Source organism: Microcaecilia unicolor, chromosome 2, assembly GCF_901765095.1.
Source record: "Microcaecilia unicolor chromosome 2, aMicUni1.1, whole genome shotgun sequence".
NCBI classification, from domain to species: domain Eukaryota; kingdom Metazoa; phylum Chordata; class Amphibia; order Gymnophiona; family Siphonopidae; genus Microcaecilia; species Microcaecilia unicolor.
This window is the reverse complement of record NC_044032.1, coordinates 553461740-553483275: the sequence shown is the minus strand read 5'-3', so window position 1 is coordinate 553483275 and position 21536 is coordinate 553461740. Positions and strand designations below refer to the sequence as shown.

General features: G+C 42.1%; 1 protein-coding gene across 1 annotated transcript; it reads right to left on the bottom strand.

Moving 5' to 3' along the window:
• Positions 1-9903: 9903 nt before the first annotated feature.
• On the bottom strand, positions 9904-13781 carry RASL11B (RAS like family 11 member B). The gene is made up of 4 exons (XM_030191375.1): positions 13488-13781; positions 12977-13033; positions 12620-12696; positions 9904-11515 (listed from the first exon to the last, which is right to left on the bottom strand). Exons 1-4 carry the CDS (start codon positions 13609-13611, stop codon positions 11051-11053), a joined length of 723 nt encoding a protein of 240 aa, XP_030047235.1. The 5' UTR covers positions 13612-13781; the 3' UTR covers positions 9904-11050.
• Positions 13782-21536: the final 7755 nt, after the last annotated feature.

Genomic DNA, 21536 nt, shown 5'->3' with positions numbered 1-21536 from the left:
CATTCACTTAGTAGTGATACATCTATTGTCCTTGCCCGGGGGTGGGGAAACCTGCACTTTTGAAACAAGATGGACGTCCATCTTTCGTTTCGAAAATACCGTCAGGGATGTCCAAATCCTTTCTGATTTTCGGCGATTTTCGAAACCAAAGACATCCATGTCAAAAACGACCAAATGCAAGCCATTTGGCCGTGGGAGGAGCCAGCATTTGTAGTTCACTGGTTCCCCTGACATGCCAGGACACCAACTGGGCACCCTAGGGGGCACTGCAGTGGACTTCATAAATTGCTCCCAGGAACCATAGCTCCCTTACCTTGTGTGCTGAGCGCCCCAAAACCCACTACTCCCAACTGTACACCACTACCATAGCCCTTACGGGTGAAGGGGGCACCTAGATGTGGGTACAGTGGGTTTGTGGTGGGTTTTGGATGGCTCACTGTTTCCTCCACAAATGTAACAGGTGAGGGGGGGCTGGATCTGCCTGTCTGAAGTGCACTGAACCTACTCAACCTGCTCCAGGGACCTGCATACTGCTATCATGGACCGGAGTATGACATCTGAGGCTGGCATAGAGGCTTGCACAAAATATTTTTGAAGATGTTTTTTGAGGGTGGGAGTGGGTTGGTAACCACTGGGGGAGTAAGGGGAGGTCATTCCCGATTCCCTTCGGTGGTAATCTGGTCATTTCGGGCACCTTTTTGTGCCTTGGTCGTAAGAAAAACAGGTCCGGGTGAAAACGTCTAAGTGCTCGTTAGGGACGTCCTTGTTTTTTTCGATTATGGGTCAAGGACGTCCAAGTGTTAGGCACGCCCAAGTCCTGCCTTCGTTACGCCTCCAACACGCCCCCTTGAACTTTGGCCGTCCTTTCGACAGAGTGTAGTTGAAGACGTCCTAAATCGAGCTTCGATTATACTAATTTGGACGTTCCTGGGAGAAGGACGTCCATCTTCTGATTTATGTCGAAAGATGGACGTCCTTCTCTTTCGAAAATGAGCCCATTAGTCACACTTACGATGTTTGTGCTACCCAAAATAGATAAGTCTTTGCAGTAACCTCCTGGTAGACCTATAATATCATAAATTGTGTTCTTACTGGAACCTCTGTCCGTTTTTACAGATAAGTTGTTAAGACCATTTGTGCAAAAGATCCCTTCATATGTCAGGACTCCACAGACATCATTAATACTCTTGGATCAATGCAGTGTACAGGAGATTTTCTGTTAGCAACACAAATATACCACAGACTGGTGCCATTCAAATTATTAGAGACACTATCAGAGAAAGAGACTTATCTTAGGATATGAACTGAATTTGTAATAGAAATTTCTATTGCTTAGACAAAAACATTTTTGCTTTATCAACAAATCAAGGGAATGGCATCTTCAGAAGACAATTTATTATTTATTTATTTATTTGGAGTTTGCTCACACCTTTTCCAGTAGTACTTCAAGTGAGTTGGTATTTCCCTGTCCCTGGAAGGCTCACAATCTAATTTTATACCTGATGCAATGGAGGGTTAAGTGACTTGCCCAAGACCACAAGGACGACAAGTGGGATTTGATCCAGGCATCCCTGGATGTCTGGTGCTCTTAACCACTAGGCTATGCCTACAACTGTGAAAACTTTCTCACAGAATATCAGTACAGCAAGAACGTTATCCTTTGGAGACGATATATTGATGACATTCTTATTATTTGGCAAGGTAATGCTTCTGAATTCAATGAATTTTATCTTTCGCTGAACCAGCTAAACCCACATATCAGATTCCAGATGCAATGTGATAGCAAGAGTGTCCTTTTTCTTGACATCCAGATTTCTGTCCATGATGGCAGATTTACGGCTGACATCTTTAGGAAACCTACAGATCTTAACAAATTGTTAGACTACTTGTTAGACTATTGAAAATAAATCTCCCATATAGCCAGTTCCTTAGACTGAAAAGGCTGTGTTCACATCAGTGGCATAGCCACAGGTGGGCCTGGGTGGGCCAGGGCCCACCAACTTAGGGCTCAGGTCCACCCAACAGTAGCACACATTTGGTGGTAGCTGGTGGGGATCCCAAGCTCAACCAGCTGAAGACTTCCCCTTGATGGTAACGAAAACAGTACTCTCCATTATACCGGCACCTGCTCATGCTCTGTTTTCTGCACATGCCTGCTACAGACTGAAAAGGTGGAAAGAAGCGTTTTCCCACCTGCTGAGATATTTTTTTTTTTGGGGGGGGGGGGGGGGGGGGAGAACACTTGGTGCCCACCCACTTCTTGGCTAGGCCCACCCAAAATCTGTAGTCTGGCTACGCCCCTGGTTCACATCCTGCAACATATGAAGAGAGATCTAGGGAAATGAGAAGCAGATTCAGGGAGAAAGGACACCTAACTAGATGCATTGACAATTGCTATCAGCAAGCAGCCAGTACAGACAGGCAGGAACTTTTGAAAAACAAAGAAAGGCAAAAGGTTGACAGGATTGTATGTCCATTACCATTTATGGATATGTCTAACAATTTAGTTACAATACTTTAAAAAGCACTGGCATATCATCCAAAATATTGACCACTTCTCAGACAAAGGTTTAATGATGGCTTAGAAAAGGGAAAGAAATTTGAGAGAGATGCTTGTTTCATTTGCACTTCAGTCTGAGGATGTAACAAGGAAATTACCCTTTGGTCATTTTAAATGGGGGTCTTGTTCAGTATGTGCAGTGAACATGGAAATTAAAACGTTTGCCCATTCAGCCACTGGTGAAAATTTTAAACTTACACACTTTTCCAATTGTAAGACTGTTGGTGTGGTTTATGCTGCATTATGCCCTTGTGATCTCATCTACATTGGCAAAACAAAAAGGAGATTCAACTTGAGTCTCATTGAAGAAAAGAACACCATCAGAAGACAGATTAAGAAAAAGCCGCTTGTGGAGCACACCATCTTGGCAGGATACAAGTTGGAGGACTACAGATTTTTTTTTTCTAGCCACAAGGACAGAACAAAGATTGATTTTTAAGTTCCAGATAGTGACCCTCGGGGCTTGGATATGGAAATGAACATGTTGGTATTCCTTTCATTTTGAATGGGCTGCATCCCATTTGCTGTGAGGGAATCACTAGTGTGGTTTAGTAAAAGAGGCCCCTTATTTTCAATATGAGTTTTTTAAATTTATGATGATGATGACTTTTTATGTATGGAGAAGGTAGTTAGTGGGGTTCCTCAGGGGTCTGTGCTAGGACCACTGTTTTTTAATATATTTTTATAAATGATTTAGAGATGGGAGTAACCAGCGAAGTAATTAAATTTGCTGATGACACAAAGTTATTCAAAGTCATTAACTCATGAGAGGATTGTGAAAAATTACAGAAGGACCTTACGAGACTGGGCGGCTAAATGGCAGATGACGTTTAATGTGAACAAGTGCAAGGTGATGCATGTGGGGAAAAAGAGCCCAAATTATAGCTACGTCATGCAAGGTTCCACGTTAGGAGTTACGGACCAAGAAAGGGATCTGGGTGTTGATAATACACTGAAACCTTCTGCTCAGTGTACTGCTGCTGCAGCTAGGAGAGCGAATAGAATGTTGGGTATTATTAGGAAAGGTATGGAGAACAGATGTGAGGATGTTATAATGCCGTTGTATCGCTCCATGGTGCGACTGCACCTTGAGTATTGTGTTCAATTCTGGTCGCTGCATCTCAAGAAAGATATAGTAGAACTGGAAAAGGTGCAGCGAAGGGCGACAAAAATGATAGCGGGGATGGGACGACTTCCCTATGAAGAAAGGCTAAGGAGGCTAGGGCTTTTCAGCTTGAAGAAGAGACAGCTGAGGGGAGACATGATAGAGGTATATAAAATAATGAGTGGAGTGGAACAGGTTAATGTGAAGCGTCTGTTCACGCTTTCCTAAAATACTAGGACTAGGGGGCATGCGATGAAACTACAGTGTAGTAAATTTAAAACAAATAGGAGAAAATGTTTCTTCACCCAACGCATAATTAAACTCTGGAATTCGTTGCCGGAGAACGTAGTGAAGGCGGTTAGCTTGGCAGAGTTTAAAAAGGGGTTGGACGGTTTCCTAAAGGACAAGTCCATAGACTGCTACTAAATGGACTTGGGAAAAATCCACAATTTCAGGAATAACTTGTATAAAATGTTTGTACGTTTGGGTAGCTTGCCAGGTGCCCTTGACCTGGATTGGCTGCTGTCGGGGACAGGATTCTGGGCTCGATGGACCTTTGGTCTTTTCCCAGTATGGCATTACTTATGTACTTATATTTATTTACAGATTTTAAAGCCCCTGACACAGCCCTTCAAAACATGGCCATGTCAGGCTTTTAACTGTTTATGTATGTATGTATTTATGTATGCTTTTATGTATGGTGAATGAATGTGATCACTTTTATATTAACGATCTGTTGTTTTGCTGCCCATCATGGATCTTGTAGTCAATCATCCATTTGTTTCGTAGGACCCTCTTCTTCCAGGGATCAAGAATGCTGCTTCCTCTGTATCCCCAGGCCCTGTCTCAACCCACAGCCTATTGGGTTTCAGAATATAAGAACATAAGTGTTGCCATACTGGGACAGACTGAAGGTCCATCAAGCCAAGTAACCTGTTTCCAACAGTGGCCAATTCAGGTTACAAGTACCTGACAAGATTCCATAACAGTAAAATAGGTTTTATGCTGCTTATCCTAGAAGTAAGCAGTGTTTTTTCCCCAAGTCCATTTTAATAATGGCTTATGGACTTTTCTTTTAGGAAGTTATCCATGCCTTTTTTTAAACCCCGTAAACTAACTGCTTTTATCACATTCTCTGACAATGAATTCTAGAGTTTAATTTCTTCACATTGAGTGAAGAAATATTTTCTCTGATTTTTTAAAATGTGCTACTTAGCAGCTTCATTGTGTGCCCCCTAGCCCTAGTATTTTTGAAAAGAGTAAACAAGTGATTCACGTCCACCCGTTCCATTCCACTCATTATTTTATAGACCTCTATTATATCTCCCCCTCAGCCGTCTCTTCTTCAGGAGATAAATCTGCATAGATTGGGGAGCTTTGGCTTTATTCTGTCTGGATCCGTAGGAAAATGGGAAGATAAAAGACATGCATATAAAACCCATTTGTAGAGTTATGAAATAATCATAGAGGGATAGCAAGGTAGAAAACATTTATGAGCCTCTGTTTTGAAAGGCCTTCATGTGTGAAATGCATTTTCCCATCTATGTAATCTATTTTCTGCTTGAGTGACAGCCATCCTGCCTGTTCACATACAGCACTGGTAGGTTACATCGTGGTAGAGTAGACCTTTTGCTAGCTTAATCCATCTAAGCTAAAAAGGAGTGGAGGAGTAGCCTAGTGGTTAGTGCAGCAGGGGAACTGGGTTTGATTTCCCACTGCAGCTCCTCGTGACTCTGGGCAAGTCACTTAACCCTCCATTGCCCCAGGTACAAAAAAGGTACCTGTATATAATATGTAAACCGCTTTGAATGTAGTTGCAAACACCACAGAAAGGTGGTATATGAAGTCCGTCCCATTTTCCCCTCCCCCAAATCCATCTGTCTGTACTGTCAGCTCACACTATTGTTCAGTTCATTAGTGTAGCACAAGAAAGGGTTATAGGGAATGGAGCTCTGTATCCCCCACTGTAGTGCTCTATAATACCAGTCCTGCATTACCACACAGGGTATGCCCACCACACCCACACTCAGAGAGAGGGCTTTGCCTTCATATCTGTCAGCCCTGCCAGGACTGAGGAAACTTACAACCTTATGCATCTCCCACACTGCATGAGAAAACTACATGATACCAAGTCCTTATCACTTCCTCCTTTGGCAGCTCTGTGCAGGGATTCTGCATGTCCTCAGACACATAATCCACCATGCCCCTCACAAAGGAATAGACCCGTTTGGAGCCAGAAGAATGACTTCTGCTGCCCACTCTTCCTGAAAAGTTCATAAAAGATTTGCTTATTGGGGATAATTTTGTAAAGGGTTTTTTTTTTTACATGTAAAATTATTCCACAGGGGACATGCGACAGCACTTTTTCATGACCTGCATGTAAGCATGTTTGGGTGTGCAATGTGGACAGTGCATGGGTGGAGTCATGAAGTATGTGTGTAGTTTATAAAATCTGCACCTACTTGCATACTTCTGTGTGCATTTACACCTGCTGTAGAGCAAACATAAACGGCTGCATTTTAGCCTCACAATAGACACCTACTAGACCTCACAACCTGGGTGATGTGTTATGAGCTACCCTCATTGTGGGATGAGTAAGATGCCATCTCTTTAAATAGCTCCAAGGTGTTGCTCTGCTTATGCTTGTCCTCTTCATTCTATAGAATGAAGGTCCTCTCAAGGACTATCACTAACCACACCCTCTCCAAAAGACATTACACGATGTGATACCCGCAAGCAAGCCTTCTGGAGTGGAGGAGTAGCCTAGTGGTTAGTGCAGTGGACTGATCCTGGGGAACTGAGTTCGATTCCCACTGCAGCTCCTTGTGACTGTGGGCAAGTCACTTAACCCTCCATTGCTCCAGGTACAAAATAAGTACCTGTATATATGTAAACCGCTTTGAATGTAGTTGCAAAATACCACAGAAAGGCGGTATATCAAGTCCCATTTCCCTTTCCCCGGAGTAGCCCCCACATTCTAGAATACACTGCCTGAAAGGCTCCACTTAACACAAGACTATCTCTACTTCAGGAAGCAGGTGAAAGATGGGCTCTTCAATCAGGCCTTTAATGGAAGAAGTAACTAACTTGTTAGTCTCACTCACACACAAGGAGTGACTCGGGCTGCACATACTGCAGCAGGACATGTTTATCCACCCCTACCCTAGCTGAGATAATATTTAACCATCTCTCTGACCTCATGTGCAACTTTCTTTAAATCAGTCACCTTACTTTCTAACTCTTCTTACTCTTGTACCTATTATATGTTTCATCTTTGCTTTACCCTTCACTAGCAATTAAAATGCTTTATTATGTATTGTGTTGACATTGTAAGTAGTATACTATGCCATACTTTGTATTGTTATTTGAATATTTGTACTGCTGTAATTGCCTATTGCTCATGTTTGACCTATTCTTACTGTACACCGCCATGGGTGAATTCCTTCAAAAAGGCAGTAAATAAATCCTAATAAATAAATAAATATAGGGGGAGGTTGGGTTTTTTTGGAGGGAGAGGGGTTTGTTTTTTGTTCATTATTATTATTATTTTGTATTCTTTGCACTTATTTCATCTCCCTTCTTATTATTATTTTGTATTTTTTGTTCTTATTATTTCATCTCCTTTCTTAGATAATAATTGGTCATTTTTTCTCTCCCTTATCCTAATTTTCCTAAAACAAGGATTATTACCTTTCCTATATTTTCCTTTATTGCTGCTCAGTCATCCTGGGTCCAATGCAGAAACTTACTGTGGGCCGCAGCGTGAGGTTAACAGGCAGCCTGTATGCTTGTTCTGGGCCACAAGGAGCAGAATGGGGTTCAGTGATCAAATGTACTTGCACGATAGACACTGGCGCACAGCATATTAAAAAATGCATGGTAAACAGGTTATTAGCCAAACCACAGCAACACAGAGAAGCTTCTAACCTGTGTGCTGATGTCTACAGTGTGAAAAAACTATTGCCTGATATTGTAAAATTAAGAAAGATATATAAAGTTAAAAAAAAAAAACTATTGCCTGTTCTGTGGCAGCATAGAAGGATTAGGGAGAGCCTCCAACCTGAAACTCCTGCTTTCTGCATGGTTCCCTTCCTCCCTCCCTCCACCCCCAAACCAATCTGGCCCTTCCCTCAATGCAACCAAAAAGTCCTGATAGTCTAGTGGCCTTTGCTCCCAGCTTTAAAAAAAAAAAACTAATCTCTAGTGTTCAGTGACACCCAACCCCTCCCCCCAGGTCTTACCTTAAAAGGCAGGAGCAAAGCCCCCTGGCTCCACCGCCAATATCTTGAAAAATGGTGGCCCCTGACCCCATGTGCTGCATCCTTGTATGTTGATTTTTTTTTTTAAATGTCACCCTTCCTGTCCGTGTGTGAGCCAATCATAGCTCATGCACTGACAGGAAGAGTGACATTTCACAATGAGCTGCAGATTACTGCCACGACTTTAACACACCAGTAATTCACATGCTTATTGAATAGAGCATGCCATGGTATTTTTGGATCATTAATTTTGGGATAGAAGCCACGTGGCTTTCTGAAACATCCCTGTGTGTCCTTTACATTTGTAGTTCCCAAACCTGGCTTCAAAGGACCCCCCCAGGCAGTCGGACTGTGTGTGTATATTTGCACTTGTTAGCTTGATTGTATGACTGTAATTACAAGCCTGTTTAGTTTCAATAAATGATAGATTTTGATTTGGTTTGTCTTTTTTTGTGGGGAGGGGGTGTTTTGGGGAGAGGTAATGTAATTGTATTTTAATCTCTATTCAGGATTTTATAGTTTTAAATTTGCTGCCCTCGTAGATTTAGGCAACTCATTACAATGTGCAGTTGTATAAGGTGGTACCTAACTGTAGGCATGGCAAAGGGTTGTGCTAGGTGCCAATTCTATAACGGCATTAAGGTGTGCCTAACCCATTATAGAATAGCAACACAAAGCCACTTTGGCACACTGAAACTCGGGCACGACAGCTTACACGAGGTCAATGACTGTCATAAGCTGGCATGCCTAAGTTCGCCTTGCAATGTGCGCTTCTGATACTATTCGATAAGGTGAGCGTTGCTAGGCGGAACACCCATGATATGCCCATGCTCCGCCCACTGGTACTGCATATTTGCTGTTCTGCACCATTAGATTAGCACGCCAATTTTATAGAATAGCGTCTAGTATATATGCAAATAAATGCCAATTTGTGACATCATTCACACGTGTATGTTTACCTAGTCTGTAAATTAGTGTGTGTAATGGGTACCTAAATTTAGGCAACCTTTATAGAAATGCCCTTCCCGTGATTTACAAACGGAATACACGAAGTAAAATGTTTGCAATGAATAGGTATGAGCTAAATTGGTATGCAGATTTATCTCATGCCTATTTAATACTTAGATCTGACCCTCTTAGGACTCGCTCAGGGCAAATATCCATTAACTTGAAGGTTAACCCTTTTGAAATCAGAACGGTCTAGTTCTATGAGGCAAATACTGCACTGCATTGGCCAGCGATAGATCCTAAATTATCCTGCATCATGACATCAGTTATACCATCTATTGCTATCCACTAAGTATCACTTAGGGATGACCCTGTGGGTAATTCGGACCTTCTCTGCTCACTGCTGAGATAACGGATGCTCTCCAGTCCATGGCAGAGACTGAAGTCCTCTGAGAACGTTTTGCTTCCAATTTGAGGGGTCCTTTTACTAAGCCATGCTAGCATTTTTAGCGTGCACAAAACACTAGAGATGCCCATACATTCCTATAAGTGTCTCTAGTTTTTAGCGTAAGCTAAAAACGTTACTGCATCTTTGTAAAAGACCCCCTGAATGTCTTTCCTCTTTCTAGAATCCACCTCTCTTCCTTTCATTAGAAATGCAACTGGGTTTTCTCAGCACAGCTCCAAATAACTTTGTGGCCCATTTACTAAAGCTTAGCGTGTGCTAATCTTTAGTATAAGTGCCCCTTAGCTTCTCCTTGTTCTTCTCCCATCCCACCTTTGTACCACATCTGACTACCAGTACTGAAAGATGCTCACCTTGCAGATCCATTATAATTACCAGTCTCACCATTCACACAGTTCATTATGTGTGTTTAGCGTAGTAATAAAGAGTATCTTTTTATTTCAGGTGCTGAGGTTAAAAATTAATTTTCAAGTACATTTGTCAGGTTTCAGCTTTAAAGAAAATGTGAAGTGTTCTATAAGAAGAATGGCACTGTTGAAATAGACAACAAAAGATGAAAATAAAGTCAGCTTGTACAAAGGCATTTTATTATACAAAAAAAAGACAAATAACTTACAGTTAGCATAGGAAAAGCACAAGTGGCTTTTTAAAGTGCACTTTAGAAAAGGCTGTTAGCCTTTGACATTGTCAGTTCTCCTATAGGCTCAATGTAGGAAGGTGAGGCTTTACTGTTTCGCAATGCACAGCTCCTGTTGGCGTCGCTTTCTCGTACCTTTGAATCACAGTATCTCACCCCTCCTTGCTGACTGATGTTAAGCATACTCAATACCTCCTGCAAGATTACCACCTGCCTGATACAGCACCTGCTCCCCCAAGGAGCCACTGCTGGTACCAGCACTTGCATTTGGCACTGTACCCCAGAATTTATTTCAAATTATTTCTAAAAAGGTGTCTCCAGTACAAATTCCTGAAAAAAATCTGTAACATAGCAGATATGCTAATTATCTTAATCAGTCATTAAGACTGCTTAGATGAACATCACGGAGTCTACAGCACATGAACAGAATGTGGAAAAATCATGTGCCTTTAGACAATTAAAAAATAAATGTGTTATGTGTTTAAAATTGTGGGGTGAGTAATTAAATGTAGTATTTGATACTGCCACTTAATATGAAATGATGAATTCATATTTTCAGCCATATTCACTACCTAAACTGACTTTGGATCCTGTCAACATAATTGAGTAACAATACACATCCAAAATTATGGCAGATGTAGCTGAGCTTGTAAATAATCTAGGTGAACTGTTACTGCCTGCCAGCTTTCTTTGGAGGGGTGTTTCTGCACTGGAACTATCTTTAAAGTCCTCAGGCGTTTCACATTGAAATTTCAGATAAAAAGTTGTACAGCAGGAGGTTGGCATTTGAACATACATTTCTTTTCACTCGTTCTTCATTTCCGAGCCTTCCCTTAAAGAACCTTATTCTTCCACAAATGGGATAGTCATTTCGCAGGTACTTCTGAAACTCTTAAAAAGTTCCAACATTATAGTTGCACAGCCAGGCAACCACTGGTTTCATGATCAGTTTTTAAAGTACCTCTGCACTGTCCTCGACTTCCTTGGATGCAGTGTTGCCAGCCCTTAGCATTCCAAAGCTGGAACTTCATTGAATGTTGACCTGGGAAGACCAAAAACCTCACAAGGTCTGTTTTCAGATGGATGTGACAGTCCTCACTTTGGCAGACAGTGCCTGCTTGAACCGTCTCTTCAAGTCCTGCATGTTTGGCGACTTTGGCCTCGGAATAAGACAGGTTTTTCTTTTCTCAGGAGTGCTGATGGCCTGCTTGTTGATCTCTTTACAGAGGGCATGGAAAGCATTGTAAACATCATTGTAGTTCTCGCTGACAGACACTTCATAGAATGTACAACCCAGCATGTTTGCTAGCTGAAGTCCATGTTGTGGCTCCACCTGTTTCACATGGAGCAGGTCAGCTTTGTTTGCCACGATAACTATGGGGAGTCTGTTTTCTGGATGTAGCTGCTGTATGTGCTGATGGAGGTGACTGATCAGTTCATAACTCTTACAGTCTGTGACGGAGAAAACTATCACCACAGCATCTGCCCATCGCAGAGAACTAGTCAGTTGTTCATTGCAGTCCAGACTGTGTTCACTGATCTGGAAAAAAAAATGTTTACATATGCTTAATCAAACACCTTATAGTTTCTGAAAGCCAATAAAGAAAAAGGTAAAGTATTACATGAAAAGAGCTACACCGCTGAAACAGATGACAAAAATAAGCTTATACAAAAGGCATTTTATGAAACGACAAGGTCAAAAAAAAAACCCTTTATAGTTGACATAGCACACATGGCTTGTTAAAATGTACTTATACATATGCCAGTAGCCATTAATCTTGTCAGTTCTCCCATAAACTCAGGGTGGGAAAGTGTTTTTAAATGATCCTAATCTGCCTCAGGTTCAAACAAATTGTGAGCTCTCTGGGCTCAGGGAAATACCTATTGTAACTGAATGTAACTTGCCTTCAATTACTACTGAAAAAGGCAGGAGTTAGGTCTAAGTAGGTGATTTGCATAGGCAACATGGATATTAGTTCTTGTGAACTGTGTTTTCATTTGAAATGTTGATCCAGTTGCAGACATTGGAATACACACTGCTGGTTCATGCTATTGTAAAAACAGGAATGTTCACCAGGCTTTGGCTGCACGCAGAAAACTTTGTAGTTGGACAGAATGGGAAATTAGCTGGCTAGACAGTGGGTCTAGAAAAGTAAAGAGAGAAGCTGGAAGCATTTAAACCTGGATGGCTGCCCAGAACAAAAGGAAATTCCTGGTCTGATTCGTCTATATGCATTTCAGCTGTGTTTGAAGATGCTGCTAGTGTAAGGCGGAAAGAGTGTGGATTAAAAATGAGAAATTCTAATTTTAATGTTTATGAGGATACCTTCGCTAGGCTCTATTCTTCACTTGCCAGGGCTTTTGAAGGCATTTTTTTAAATTATTATTAGAGAATGCATTTACTAGGAACTATTTTCTTACAGTGCTTTTAAAAGTCGACTCAAGTTTCCTAAGTCATTCCAGGTGCATCTGGCTGAACAAAGGATACATTGATAACTGACCAATTCTTCCTTTCCAGACAACACATGCTGTCCTTAAATTTTACAGCAGTTGTTAGAACTGGAGGGGGGGTCTGCAGTCACCCAAAGGCACTATGAAAAATCAATAACCCAAACCACACTTGCTGATCAACAGGGCTCCTTACCTGAACTCCAGCAGTATCCTGCACTTGAATGGCAAGGGTCTCTCCATCTATTTGCACTTGTCTGCTGTACAGATTACCTTTAAAACAAACAAAAATATCCTCAACTCATTAGGTTCATGTCCATCCAGCAAGCACAGGAAAAACATTAAGACTGTCCCCCAAACCAGTGACTTAACCATGAATGGTCTCAAACTTTTAAGTATAAGGGGGGGGGGGGGGGGGGGGGGGGAGGATAACTCTAGGTACAATAACAGTGCTTAACCTGAACATTTAGAATCCCCTTTGCTCTGTGTACGATAAACTTCTACACCCCGGGAGGGAAAATCAATTCTAAATCAATCCATAAATCGTGCTTACCTGCATTTCTTTCGTAATCGCCAATAAATCGTTTTGTCAGAAATCTCACCACCAGAGCTGAAACAGAGGAGAGTTATTAACAACAACAAATCTTTGGTCTTAAGTATTTACAGTGCTTTTTGATAGCTGATTGTGAGTACATTTTATTCCATTTGATTACTGTTACATACACATTGATTCTTAAGACAGAATCACTGTTAGATCAAGACTAAAAACAGTTTCTCAGATCTCCCCTCCTCCCCCAATCTCTTCTAGTCAGTAATTTGAACCAGGTTGTTTTCTGTAATTACCAAAACCGAATGGCAAATAACGCAAAAAACAAAAAAGACCTGCCCGTATAGTAAAGTAATAGCTCCCCTTCTGGACTCTATATTAGGTCTTGCCAGTACTGGACGAAATGAACATTGCACTTCCAGGATCTGGCTGGGGAGATGCTCATTCATAAAGAACCTGTTCCCTCAGCCCTAGCAACGCGGGATGTTGAGAGGCCGCCGCAGGTTCCGGGTCTCACCTGTCTTTCCGACACCGCTGCCTCCTACCACGGCGATTTTGATCATTCGGTTGCCGGAGGCGGAGCACTCGCCGGAGCCCAGGGGATACTCTGCGATGGTGCACATGTTCTGAATCAGGCGCATCTTCCACACTCGAGCCTGAGAGGCAACCAAGAGCTGCTGCTGCACTTCCGATTGGGCTGAAGGTGAAAAGAAGTGAGGCTTCGTGGGGACAGTTTGCTCTTTAGGAACCCGGCAAGTTGCAGAAACTTGTCTGACTCCTCTGCAAAAACTCTCTTATTCTGGCTTCTCTGAGCCGCGACTGCTGCAGGGAGAGTTTTCTTCGGGTTCTTAGAGGCTCCGCCCCCTTCTTCCGTCAGCCTATCACAGCGCGTCCTTCCAAAGCCTGCGAGTGCGAACCTCTGCCTGCCACGCCCCTGGGCGCTGCTTGCTTTGTGCATGGACTTTAATTGAAAAGGAACACAAAATACAAAGAGAACTTACCCCAACAGGAGAAACCCATCGAGGTCAAGGATCAGCAACTCCAGACGCCTTTCACGGACACAGGAGGGTTTCAATGCTGCCTATTTAGTACTGGACTGCAAATGCAGTAATGTTGGGCTCTCTCTTCCTGATGTCACAAGGTGTCTCTTCTTTGACTAGCGGGCAGCCTTTGTGTGACTTGCCTTGCGACCTGCATTTTTTTTCTCGATTCCCCCTTTCTTTTACATCTCCTTTTATTTCGCCTTCGTTTCTGTGTATGAACTGGCACTTTTATTCTTATGAATGCCCAAACGCAGAAATAAACGAAAGCTTTAAAATGTAGATGGTGCAGTAATTAAGATAGAATGTTTTACCCAGAAAACCGTTTATTTTAACCTTATTCCTGGCGCCGCTGTTGATCAGTTTTAGAACAGTGTAGGTAACTGTAATAACATAAGAATAATAAAGGCAAGAAAAAGCTGGGGGGGGGGGGGGGTTCTCTGTGATCTTTCATTCACTAAAACTTGGATAACGTTTTAAGTCACTTGTGTGACCCACACCTAAGAACCAATTTTTCAAAACTTTTGGAAGTTGCTAAAGTCTGACATCTTCCCCCCCCCCCCCCCCCGACACTCAATACTGGGGGTGCTAAAACACCCACAGAGCTGGCACTTATGGTCTCACAGAATATTTAAATCAAAAAGACATTAAAAATGGATACTTAGACCAGTGTTCCCTCAACGCTGTGAGCATGTGGGCAGGCGCACAGGTCTGAAAAAGAGCACACACAATTTTTGCTGGCTTTCATTATTGTGAACATGTGCTATACTGCACAAATTGTGTCAAGGTTGGAAACTTGCGCACAAATCCCTGGATTCTATATATGGCGACTAAAGTTGTGTGCACAAATAAGTGTGCATTGCCAATTTGCATGCTAAGTTAATTGAATAATGAGCCAATCAGCATCAAAAAGCCCACCTTTTTGATGCTGCTTTTAACTCCTAACCCTTATTCACTTGTTCAGAACCCTTATTTTATCATCCTCACTTTAATATTCCCTTATCTCTTGTTTGTCCTGTTTGTCTGTCCTAATTAGATTGTAAGCTCTGTCGAGCAGGGACTGTCTCTTCATGTTCAAGTGTACAGCGCTGCGTACGTCTAGTAGCGCTATAGAAATGATAAGTAGTAGTAGTAATAAATTGGCTGCTAACTGCAAATTATTGGCATTAATTGGCCTTAATTGGAAGTTATGCACACATCCTGTTCTATAACAATGTGTGCGGAACTCCAATAGTGCGTAATTTCAAGGGGGCATGGAGAGGGGCATTTCAGGGGGTGTTCCCAGAGTTTGCATGCATTGGTACAGAATAGACTCGATCTGCACCTAAAGTTAGGCACTGTTTATGCACTTAGCGTTATTCTATAAAGGACACAGATCCTTTATAAATTTAAAATTTTCAGCACTGATTTTTTTGCACCATTTATAGAATCTAGTCCAAAATGTTTTTCATACGCACATAGGCCAGCAAAAATTAGAACGTTGGCTGAGTCAGATCTGCAGAACGGAGAAGGAAATAGATTGTGGATAGGAAAGGAGACAATATTAGGTGTTATTTTCAATGTTTCAGGTTCAAGTTTTGTCTCAGTCCTGCCATCTGTGTCCTCAGTTTTCTGATTCTGATGCACCTTGCCGTTCTCTCAGCACTTTTACACAGGCACAACCATTTTACAGGATTCCTTCCTTATGTAGACTGATGTGCACAGAAATACATTTTCTGAGACAGACTGAAATGTAAGTAGTTGGCAGCCTCTGACTGAGTAATTCATGTCTGTTATTATAATATATCCAGTCTGTCAGAGTCCTCTTATCATGCGCTGGGTGTGGGAGAAACTGTGAGATTCACAGCACATTTCTGACAGATGAAGGTTTTGTCTTGTTGAGGATGCTAATGAAGAGGAAAACTGCAATGTAAATTCACCTGTGCCAAGATGGAATCAGAGGATAAGCAGGTCACACATCTGAATTTTTTGAACAAAAGTAGGTCAAATGACAGTCTAAAGGGCACATAATGAGCCATAAAGGCAGGAATCAAACTGAGATCTTAAGCTTTTATGTTCTGAGCCCTCTGGCTACTGTCCCTTGATTACTTTTAGCAACACAGTGAAGCATCAACAGTTCAAGGTTTTCAGGGCAAAATGGCAAAATTGCCAAGGTCCTCAGACAATTTGAAGATACCTCCATTTCCTCCCCTTTAGTTCTCTACCTATGCACACCACCAGGCTGGGGGTCATTTTATGTGGGTGAACAGGGTTTTCTTATTATTATTACATTCTTGATATACTGCCTTATCTGTGCAAACAACCTACAAGTTGTCATCCTTAAGTAATAAGCCTTCCTGTAGCAAATAAAGAATCTTTCCTATGCATGGTCTGGCTCCCACTGTTGGATGTCCCGGCTCTGGTGGAGATCACCATTGCAAGGTGGTAGTGATGAGGGGAGGGGGGAGAGGGCAAAGTTCAAAATAACTCCATTGGAACTTGTAGGTTGCACTTCATTTGGCCTGTGCCTAGAAGTGGGTTAATAGAAACTACTTTTTTGTGTGACAAACGAAAGCACAAGAAGCAATTCATCAGTTCTTTGCATTTTTATTGTAATGCAGAGATTTTCAACCTTTTTCATCTCACGGCACACTTACACAGCGCTAAAATTGTCAAAGTACACCCCCGCACATTGTCCAACATTTTACCTTCTTCCCCCCACTCTCAATCCCACTCCCACCCATACCCCACACCCACACATGGTCCAGCATTTTACCCCCACCCCACACATGATCCAGCATTTTACTTTCTTCCCCACCTCACATCCACTCATGGTCCAGCATTTTATCTTCTTTCCCCCCTCACCTGCACCCCCACACATGGTTTTCACATTTTATTTTCTCCCCCTCCCAAATACTCCAAATACCTTCTCTTCCCTCCACCCCGACAAAAAGTCCAGCATCTCTTCCTCCTGTCCCCTCTCTATCCGGTGACCAGACATCTTCCTTTGTCTCTCTTAACCCGCATCCCCCCCCCCCCCCCTTGTATCTTTTAAAAGTTTTCTTGTCTCTAGTGGACAGTGAGCAGTGATTCATACAGCCTGTTTGCACCAACCCAGGAGCCTTCTCTCTGATGCTTCCCACCTATGTGGAAGTAGGAAGTTACGTCAGAGAGAAGTCTCTGGGATTGGCGCAAGGAAACTATGAATCACTGTTTGCTGCCGCTGACCACTAGAGACACGAAAAATTAAAAGGTATATTCCGTTCCACAAATTAAGGTGGCCCAACTCCCACAGTACCCCTGGGAAGCAGTTACAGCATACTGGTTGAAAAATGATGTTGTAAACCACTTTACAGGACCTATAGTTGGTAAGGCGGTATATATAAATTTTTTAAATAAATAATGAATTAAATGCATAAATAAACAGAAAAGGTTTGAGCTACCAGGGTTCTATGCCCGTAAATATTTTCTTTAGCAATGCAAGCACCATAAGGTGACATTTCTAAACTTCATGAAGAGGTTGTGTTGATGTGACTGTACATTAATTAAGACTGGCACAGCTGACTCATGAGTTTTGAACATAGTTTCTCACAGTGCTTTAAAAAGGATAACCATGTTAGTCTGGTGTAATAAAATTGACAGATGCAGGTGGCATTTTATAAGAGTAACCAATTTATTGAGGGATGAGTTTCCAGGACAGTCTATGTAGTCAGAGGAATTGGACTCTGATCCTCTAAAGCTCAAGCCTCAATAAACTGGTTAGTCTGCCCAGTCCTCCAGACATACATAGCTAATCAGGACTTTAGACTATCCATAATAAATATGCATACGATAGATTTGTATACAATGGAGGTAGTCCATGTACATATATCTCTTGCATATTCATTGTGGATATCCTGAAAACCTGCCTGGCTGGGTGTCCAGAGGACTGCATTGATAATCTCTGGCCTATAAGATGTCACCTTCCTCTGTCATTTTTCTCACCTCAGTGTTGGTTTAAGGCAAGGACAAAGACAGCCAAATGGAATAATGAGAATGTAAATGAATAGCAGGAGGCTAGAAAATGGCTGGATGTAATGGCAAAAATAGCTTTAGATGCATTAGTGACCAGCTTTCCTAATGCATTTTCCCGCCTGAAGCACAGTAGCACAGTAGTGGACCGTACACAGAGCTCTGGGCCCAATTTGGTTGAGAAGAGACATGATAGAAGTTTATAAACTCACACCATTTGCTCTTTCCAATAGTTTTAGGATTAGCCACAGATTTAAAACAAATTCTAGAAATTATATTTTCAGTCAGCACAGAATGAAATTATGGATCTTGTTCCCAGCAAATGTGAAGGCTAGTAATTGAGCTAAGTTTAAAAAGGTTTGGATGAGTTTCATTATTTAACTGGATTATGAGCATATGCATTTATTATCATGTATTCAGTCCCTTAGTGCTTCTTTAAAAATCTAGTACATGCTAAATCCATTTAACGCAGATTAGCCTACAAATTAACACACATTGGGCTCCTTTTATCAAGCCGCCGTAGTGATTCCTGGTGCGGCAGATGCGACAAGGCCCATTCAATTCCTATGGGCTTTGTCACATTTGCCAATCGAGAATCACTACTGCGGCTTTGTAAAAGGAGCCCATTGTTATTTATTTATTTAGATTTTGCTCACACCTTTTTCAGTAGTAGCTCAAGGTGAGTTACATTCAGGTACACTGGATATTTCTCTCTCCCAGGAGGGCTCACAATCTAAGTTTGTACCTGAGACAATGGAGGGTTAAGTGATTTGCCCAAGATCACAAGGAGCAGCAGTGGGATTTGAACTGGCCACCTCTGGAGTACAAGACCAGTGCTCTAACCATTAGGCCACTCCTCCACTCCCATTCTAACATGCAATGAAAAGGTTGTCTTAAAAATGAAATGTGTGAACTGAAAAAGTCCAAAAAGTGGGGGAAAATGCACTGAAAACAAATCAAGGGCCCTGTTTACTAATGTGCGCTAGCGTTTGTAGCATGTGCTAAAACTTAGCATGCATTAACCATGTAGACACCCATAGGAATATTATGGACATCTACACAGCACGTGCTAATGCTTAGCGCGTGCTAAAAACACTAACTGCGCCTCTAGCGCAGCTTAGTATACATGGCCTCAAAAGTTTTCCCTTATGCACATCCCTGTTGGATAGTCTTGCATGTTTGCACCTTCTGCTTCTAAGCTTTCCTATTTGGGATCTGATCATAGGAGCCAGGTCTGTGGGTGCTGTGAGTATTTGGACACCCCCAATACTGAGCAAATGCCTTCACTTTGTCCAAATATGGGTAATGTGTGATTGGTTCAGCACCTCCAGTCGTGAAAGGTTGGTTCCTATGGATCTGATAGATACTTCCGGGAGACCCAGACTGGCCACGGTTGAAGATAGGATGCTGGGCTTGATAGGCCTATAGTTTAAGCACTTCTTAGCTGAACATCAACCAGTTATGGGTTAGACAATGAGATGCACTGTATTCTGCCACAGAGGGACAAGAACAGATGATAGCAGTGATGTAGCCAAGGGTGGGCCTGGGTGGGCCCAGGCCCACCCACATTGGGCTCAGGCCCACCAAGTATCAGCACACCTATGATGTGGCTGGCAGGGATCCCCAAGCCCCACCAGTCGAAAACTCCCAACAACTGTCCCTCCTGCATACCTTGTAAATAGCAGATCTTCACCTGCAGTGAGCAGCGACTGATACATACTGCTCACTCTGGCCCCACAGCCTTTCCTCTGATGTATTTCCGCCTATGCAAAAACAGGAAGTTGCATCAGAGGGAAGACTGTGGGGCCAACATGAGCAGTGTGTATTAGTTGCTGCTCCCTGCTGGTGAATATCTGCTATTTAAAAGGTATGCGGAGAGGGGGAGGTTTGAGAGACCATATGGCGTGCAGGTGAGAGAGGGAGAGATCAAATCACTTGTGGGACAGGGCGGAGTTTTTCTGCCCACCCATCTTGGGCTCAGGTCCACCCAAAATTGGGTGTCTGGCTACATCCCTGGACGATAGAAGTGTGAGAGACTTCTGTTCTCTTCCGTCCCATGTGGTTCTGACCAGTTTCCTGCCAATGCTACTTCTCATCTTGACTTTAAGACAGGTATTGTACTTTAAATGACAAGCTGCTGTCCAGTGTGAGACACAGGTGGATCAGATTTGGTTGTTTGGGATATCCTTTTCCAATGAGGCACTTGCATTATGTAGGATACAGGCCATGTGGGCAGTCAGGCATCTTCCCACCAAGAATTACAAGGTTTGGATACATGTTCAATTTTGAAGTCATGTATGAAGTCTATAAAAAAAATCAGATTAGCAAGGGATTGTAGAGGTGAACAGCTGGTTTGGATCTATTTCTGTTGAGGACAAAACACAGGAACTGAGTGGAAATTGCACTTTCACTATATTAATGAATGCTTAAATATGTAATTATGTTTGCTTAGTGGGAAAATGAGTTTTACTATCTGTTAAAGCTCAAGAGATTGGATTTAAAGGGGGATCCCCATGTGCTTGGAGGATATTTAAACAGCTTTTGATACCTATGTGGGAAAGTTTGCCCCAGAGGGTGCATAATTTGTTGTTAAGTTTGTAATATAGAGTGGTCAATTTGGGAAAGGTGCGAGGGAGATATTATTTACAAAGTTGTTTTCCTACTATGGTGACCATAGTGAAGAGTCAACACTAGTGGTCATCAGACATAATATCAGCAGACTTTATGGGGGAGGGGCAAAATCAGGGAGGGAGTAGTCAAGGGGAATTCTTAAATAAGGCCATATACATCATATTTTGATGTATAGTATGTTGTGTTTCTATTTGGAAGTCCTGTCTGACCAGATTGTGTAAGATTGTCTTGTATGACCAATTTGTTAGCTGTAGTACATAAATAAAATTGTTTAAAATATATGTAATTATTTAGGACCACATGGTTTCTTTGCTGAGGCAAAGTTGTCCAGCAGGTCTTGTATGAGGTTTTATGCATGTCCTTGAAAACTGATTAATTCACTGTGTGTGTTTCTGTATTGCATTTGCCCATGAGCCATGATTTTTAATTGGATTAGGACAATGGGATGCTTTTCATTAGCAGTAACGAGGAGGACATTTCTAGTTAATGTCTGTTTATGTGTCTGCCCTGCATGGAAGGAGAGGGAGGAGTAGTTGGGAGAGTGAAAGACACACATACCCACATACTCTAGTTGGTTTCCATAGCAACATAATAGCACACACTTTTCCTCTTTCAGCTCTGAAGTATGGCTACACAGTGTTCTACAGCGTGCAATTATATCAGTTTGCATTTCAATCGGATTTTTATCTGTTACTTCTGTTTTTTCCTTCCATATCCACCTCCACCTCCTCCCCCACCACCACATAATAGGCAGGCTTGGAATTCTGACAGTGACACTTACCCAGGCAATTCTTCCATTTAAAGCAGCTTAAGTACCTTTTTAAAAAGTAATTCTATTTACTTGTGTCTTAATAGTACCTTTTCCTCAGGGTAGAGAATGTATGCTAGATAAACAGATAACAGAC

What these genes read in the sequence shown, in the direction of transcription:
- RASL11B (XM_030191375.1), bottom strand. Translation starts at nt 13,611, where the DNA reads ATGCGCCTGATTCAGAACATGTGCACCATCGCAGAGTATCCCCTGGGC. An exon ending in CAGCGGTGTCGGAAAGACAG is followed by an intron (nt 13,034 to 13,487) that starts GTGAGACCCGGA and finishes CCTCTGTTTCAG; the next exon opens with CTCTGGTGGTGAGATTTCTG. An exon ending in AGGATACTGCTGGAGTTCAG is followed by an intron (nt 11,516 to 12,619) that starts GTAAGGAGCCCT and finishes TTTTTTTTCCAG; the next exon opens with ATCAGTGAACACAGTCTGGA.